Below are 6390 nucleotides of genomic sequence, written 5' to 3' on the forward strand. Positions count from 1 at the left end.
CTCCTGCATGACCCTTAACTTTTTCTCTCACTTCACAGAATCTGAGATCAAAAGGCGGAGTCACCTACAGCTGCTAAACTCAAAGGCTTCTCTGTGTGTCTCTTCTTTCCTTGCCATCAGCTGGGCACTTCTGCCTCTCGCCCCTTACCTGATGCTAAAATAATGTGCCTCGGCCACAAAAAAAGCATGCAAAGTCATTGTTACAACAGGTGAGATTAATCACAAATAGTGTGGGAGACTGGTTCTGTGGGTGCTTGTGCTCCTAATGAGAGTCGGATAGCCTTCAGCATCAGCCACAGAGAGAAACATTTAATGACACCAGGGCTGTGACATTATTACCACTAGTACTGGGAAAGGTAATCATTTGTTAGGTAAGCAAACAGCATAGACTTCATTGACAGACCCATAGGAAAAATAACATACAATTCAAGTGTTTGTGTAAATTCAAATACCTTATAAGTTACTCAGTCATCAATGAAGGCAAAGTAACTTATGGAAGAGAAAGAGATATTTAGCTCTGACTAATTACCCTGAATTTCACTGTTATTTATAAAGCATGATGACATGCATATCATCATTCACATAAAAACCCATCCCTGCCCCTCCAGCCGGCCCACGTGGACAGTTGGCAGATGACTCACCAACTAGCCCTCCTGCTGAGATTTCCTTCTCACTTCCATCCTCTGGCTCCAATTGTTGTTAGGATATTTCCTTTTGAATATTCTTCTGCATATGAAATGTGTAGAAAGCTGAGATCATGAAATTCCAATTGATACTCCCATATTACTCAGTGGCATCCCCACCAAGCCTCCAGGTTTAGAGCCTCAGAGCTATTTTTGTCTCCCCTCTGTCCCTCATGTCAATTTCTTAACCCCTACCTATCACATTTTCCCATGTTGCCTCTCAGATTGACCCTAATCCAGCCTTCATCATCTCACACCCAGACTGGTTTTGAAACACTGTGCCTGCTCCTTCCTCTCCCTATTTTAGCTGATAGGAAACATGGTGCCAGAATCGAAGTATTCTGAAACATGATTTCATCATAGCCTTCCTTTGCTCCAGAGCCTAAAGTGACTCTCTGGGTATTACTATATCAAAGTTAAAGTCACAGACACATACCTACCCACCATTACTACCTACCACTGTTGCTGCCTACCACTACCTGCTACCTACCGTTACTTTCTGGTCTTGCTCCCTCCCTCACTGTCTTTTCCTGGAAATCTTCTCTACTCTATGGCAATTTATACCCACTACTTCCTTTATCCATTTTAGGAAAGTGCTTCCTAGCTTATCTCCCACCTTCCTGAGGGTCTTTGTATTTTCCATCCTCTTGGCATGCATGTATGATTTATATCTTACACTCTTCAGGGCACATGTATTCCTTGCCTACATTGCTAAGTCCTCAGGCGCAGGTAAAGATCTGTTGATCTGCTGCTCTTCATTCCTTCTCTTGTTCTTCAGGATTTCACTATAGTGCGGCGAACAAAGGAGATTCTTTGTAAGGAAACCTGCCAGTTTTCATCATTTCCAATCCTCCGCAGTTGTCAGCAGAGATTTCCCTAAGGAAACTGTCCCTTGGGAATCTCACTAGTACAGGGAAAAGCACTTTTTTCTTTTGTTGATTCCCCACAACACTGCAAATGAGTGTTTAATAACCTGCAACTAAATAAAATGTCCTATATAACATAGCTGACTCATCTTTACCTTGTATTCCCTTAGAGTAACAATTGACAGCTTAAAAAAAAAAAAAAGCCATGACATATATCTAATGGGTGATGTTCACATGCAGCACATGTAGGCTTATATACAATTACCCAGTTAGCTGCAGTCCACCTGTTCCTCCCTGGCACCATAGAGGAATAACCATAAATCAAGTAGATTTTTTAAAGTAAATGAATAAGGCTGGGCACAGTGGCTCACACTAAACTAACCCCAGCACTTTGAGAGGCCAAGATGGGAGGACTGCTTGAGCCCAGAAGTTTAAGATCAACCTAGGCAATATGGTGAGACCCCATCTCTACAAAAAAATTTAAAAATTAGCCAGGCATGGAGGTACATCTGTGGTCCCAGCTACTCAGGAGGCTGAGGTGGAAGGATTGCATGAGCCCAGGAGGTTGAGGCTACAGCGAGCCTTGTTTGCACCACTGCACTACAGCCGGGGCAACAGAGTGAGACCCTATCTCAAAAAAAATTAATAAAAGTAAATGAATAGAACATTATTTGAGACACACAATATAATGGGTCATGGCATTTTAGGCCACACACACTCTCTGGTTAGGAATTGCAGCAGAAACCACCTTTCCACCTCTATTCAGGAGACTGCCCAGACTCCTCTCAGTTCTCATTTACTATGAGGACTCGTCTCTTCTCTTCCTTGAGACTGCCACTGGGATGATACCCCGCTAAGGAGAGATTCCAGCTATCCCTTTTTCCCCAGCAACCCATGAGACCATGTGGCCTCAATAGAACAACATCAAAATACTGAAAAATAAGCCCCTTTCTAAACAAGAGATACACCACGCAGTGGCAGGGAAGCTCTCAGTTCTCAATAATTGTTTTGTAAATGGCTATAATGGTATCTTATTACTGTTGTTTCCACAATCCCAGGGATCTACAGAACTATTTCACCACCAGATATGACCTAGTTTTATATTTCTGGGAGGAAATGAATTCATATCTGGAAGTCTGGAGTGAACAAACAAGAACAAGAAACAAAAAGAAGCCAAAAGCAGAAGGCTCCAACAGGAACAAGATAAATCTATCTTCAGAGGCATATTAGAAGTTGGGAAAATAATTCATCTGAACGAGGCAAGTGTGTTAACAGTGATAAGTAAAATGCATGTGGAACAAGTGCATCCCCAGATCTCAGGGACCTCCCCCTACCTATCACCCGGGGAGTGAGAAGATAGGATAGTGAATGTCCTTTGCCTCTGAATTTTTAGTTATATGTGCTGTAATGCTGCTCTGAGGAAACTCCTGGAAAGTCCATCCCAATATATCCACATCTTATATTCCACAAATTAAGCTGTAGTAGGTACTCTAAGACACCGCTAATTGACTGCCACTTCGCAAGTCAGGGGCGGCTGCATTTTAGTAATGAGTCAAACGATTTACTTTTTATGATGCTTCCAAAGGTGTCTCGGCTTCTCTTCCCAACTGACAAATGCCAAAGATAAGAAAAATGATCATAATTTTAACATAAACAAAGCAGTCGGCAACACCGATTTTATAAATAAACTGAGCACCTTCTTTTTAAACAAATGTGGATTTATTTCTCAGATGATGTTCATCCGTGAATGGTCCAGGGAAGGACCTTTCACCCTGAATAGATGGCATTATGTCATCACAAGCTCTGAGGCTTCTCCTTTCCATCCTGCATGGACAGCTATGACCTCAGTTTTCAATAGCATCTAGAGCAGTGGGACTCAGCTGGGGTGATTTTGTCCCCCATCCCTAGGGGAATGTCTGAAGACAATTTTTGTTACCACAATGAGGGAGTGGAGGAGGATACAGTGCTACTAGCATCTAGCGGATAGAGGCCAGGGATGCTGCTCAACCTCCTACCATGTACAGGATGTCTCCCCATTACAATTACCCAAGCCGAAGGGTCAACCGTGTCAGGGCTAAGAAACCCCGGTTTCAAGTAGAAAAGGGCCTAGAAGGAGGGGAGCCAACAAATCTGTCTGCTTCCTCACATTAGTCATTGGCAAATAAGCATTCTGTCTGTTTGGCTGCTGCCTCAGCACAGAGAGCCAGAACTCTATCAGGCACCAGGATAACATCTCTCAGCGAACGGAGTTGACAAAGCCTGTGGGAAATGCCTGATGGGATCATCTTCAGCTTGTTGAGCTTCTAAGTTTCTTTCCCTTCATTCTACCCTGCAAGCCAAGTTCTGTAAGAGAGCTGCCTGAGTTCTAGCTCAGGTTTTCTTACTCTGAATTTAGATCTCCAGACCCTGCCTGGCCACAATTCAAATTAAGGCAACAAACATATACTTTTCATGAAGCACACAGAGACTTTTGAAAGCAAGGACAATGACTGTTTGAATTGAGGCCCTGAGGAATGAAGCTTTGATGGAAAAGAATAGTTTCCAGCCCCCTTCCCACACTTTTCGTGTGTTAACCACTGCCTTCCTGGACCTTGGAGCCACGGTGACTGTATTACATGTTGTTATGGAAAACTGATTTTAGAGTTCTGATCGTTCAAGAGAATGATTAAATATACATTTCCTACACCGTTGTCTGCCTGGTTTGTCAAAAAAAGTGAGTGAAGGGAAGATGGACTGAAAAGCCATAGAGTAGGTTCTAAAGATTAGTACCTAGCACTTAACAGGCCTTCAATAAATATTTGTTGAGTGAATGGGTAAATGAATGGGAGGAATGATAAGACTGTGAGTATGGGCTGGGGGGCTGGGTCTAGTTTCTTGGTGAAAATCCACTGGGCTTATACCAGCCTGGCACATTTCCATCTTGGGAAATACTAGTGGCAATGGGCTTCAGGCAGATAAATGTAGGAGGAATACATATAGGTGGACAAACTAATTGCTCTAGTGTCAAGAAATCTGACTTTCACTACTGAGCAATTATTAAATTCTCAAATATTAGAGCTGTAAAAAACTCAAAGTCATCTTTTCTAGTCCTTTAATTTTTCAGATAAAGACCCAGAGGCTCAAGGTAAAAGAAATGTAACTGGCTATGCTCAGAGTTAATAACATTCTAAAAGTCACACTGGTAATTGGTAGAGAGATGTAATCTACAGAAAATTTAATTGCCAAATGGCAAATTCCCAGAGGATTTTTAGACCAACTTTGCCCTGTTGCATTCCCAGTTTGGTCCCAATATAGGCTTTCTGCAAGAAGAGATCAATGCTGAACCAAACTGAGAAAGCAAACTGTGAAAGCATAAACAATCCTGGCCCAGATTATTTGGCTTTGTCCATGAGTACACAGTAGATACATTAGACAACAAATGTGTCATATCAGCCCGACTGCAATGACCAGATTTGGAGGTACACCATAGACATCTGGAGATGTTCAAACTGAGGTGCCAAAGGCAAAAACGTTTCAGAAGTGTTAACACATTTGAGGGAGCAGACAAGCCAAACTTCAAGGTGAAGTATGGGCTATCAGCTATCTCCAGGTTGTAAATATACAATGACCTCAATCTGTGCATTGTTAATTGAGGGAGAGAAGTGTGCAGGGGTCATTATTACATAATAAGGATTCTGCCCTGTGGCATATGTCATGTGCTTTGGTTCTGTTGATGAAACCTGTAATTCCCAGTCTGCTTCCAGCTGGGGAAGTCTCCACACATCCATCAGGCTGCTCTAATTCCGACTATATTACTATGTGTTTGAACTGTTTGCTCCTTCGAACCTTGGCTTATTTCATCTTTCATGGAATCATTCCCAGGAGTTTCAATATGGGAGTCATCAGTGAAAATAAACAGAGTCACAGAAACAGATGCCTTGTCCATGAGCACACAGTAGATACCTTAGACAACAGATGTTATCACATCAGCCCAACTGCAAGGACCAGATTTTGAGGTACACCACAGACATCTGGGGATACTCAAACCTAAGTGCCAAAAGCTAAAACATTCCAGAAGTATGGATACATTTGCTGTCTCCCATCTTTCTTTAAATTTTACCCATCATCAAGTTCCCTCCAAAATTCTTCTTTCCTCATGAAGCTATCTATCACTTCATGGTCCAACGCACTGTGATGTTACTCTTTTCTTTAGTCTACACATGCATTTTAGCACAAAATCACACAATTTTTTTTCATTGCTGTGCATTTGGACTCCCTGAAGATAACAAAATAAAGATGGGACCCAGGCAGCCCTTGGAAGTTTGCTCTGTGAAAGAGGATCAAGTAGATATTCCCTGGAAGGCTTGTTTACTGATGGTGTCTGCTGGGCCAATGCAATTAATTTGCAGCCTGGAAACAGCGGGTCTGCAGTTATCACTCCAGAAGCCCCGTCTGCTGGAAGATTGGCTCCCTTGATGATGACATTGCCTGACTCTTCTCAAAGTCATAACTTTGACCTTCAGCTTTAGCTTATCTCTTCAGTTCAAATCTAATTGCCTGGCCTAAGAAGTATTCTTAGTAGTTTCAATTGAAAGATCTCTTACCCCAAACTCTAAAAGTTACTTTAAGAACTTTATGGACACTTTGGTCTTATATCCTTTCCTTAGAACAAACCAAAACTATGTTCAGTTCATCTAGGCTATGAGCTGCTCATGGTAGACTGGGATCACTTCCTTTCTCTCTAGTTTTCTATATTTGCAGTTACCAAACTTTATTTGTAACCATTCATGTATCATTATAGGGAGAACTATTTAGGTTTTGACAGATTAAATCCGAGAATCTTATAGTACTTAATATGCCTT

The 6390-nt window shown here is 41.9% G+C and overlaps 1 protein-coding gene across 5 annotated transcripts in view; it reads left to right on the forward strand.

Annotated features, from left to right (window-relative positions):
* The window catches only part of VTCN1 (V-set domain containing T cell activation inhibitor 1), a 71969-nt gene extending 67733 nt beyond the window's left edge, over positions 1–4236 (forward strand). For 2 of the 5 annotated variants that reach the window (XM_023222754.2, XM_023222752.2), the window contains 2 exons: positions 39–209; positions 2608–4236. In XM_023222754.2, coding sequence (XP_023078522.1) covers positions 39–163 — 125 coding nt within the window. In that variant the 3' untranslated portion in view covers positions 164–209; positions 2608–4236. The remainder of the gene's footprint in view (positions 1–38; positions 210–2607) is intronic. The other 3 variants (XM_023222750.3, XM_023222753.3, XM_023222751.2) reach the window with 3 other exon arrangements.
* The last annotated feature ends 2154 nt before the right edge of the window (positions 4237–6390 follow it).

The sequence above is a fragment of the Piliocolobus tephrosceles genome, chromosome 1 (genome assembly GCF_002776525.5).
Source record: "Piliocolobus tephrosceles isolate RC106 chromosome 1, ASM277652v3, whole genome shotgun sequence".
Classification (NCBI taxonomy): Eukaryota; Metazoa; Chordata; class Mammalia; order Primates; family Cercopithecidae; genus Piliocolobus; species Piliocolobus tephrosceles.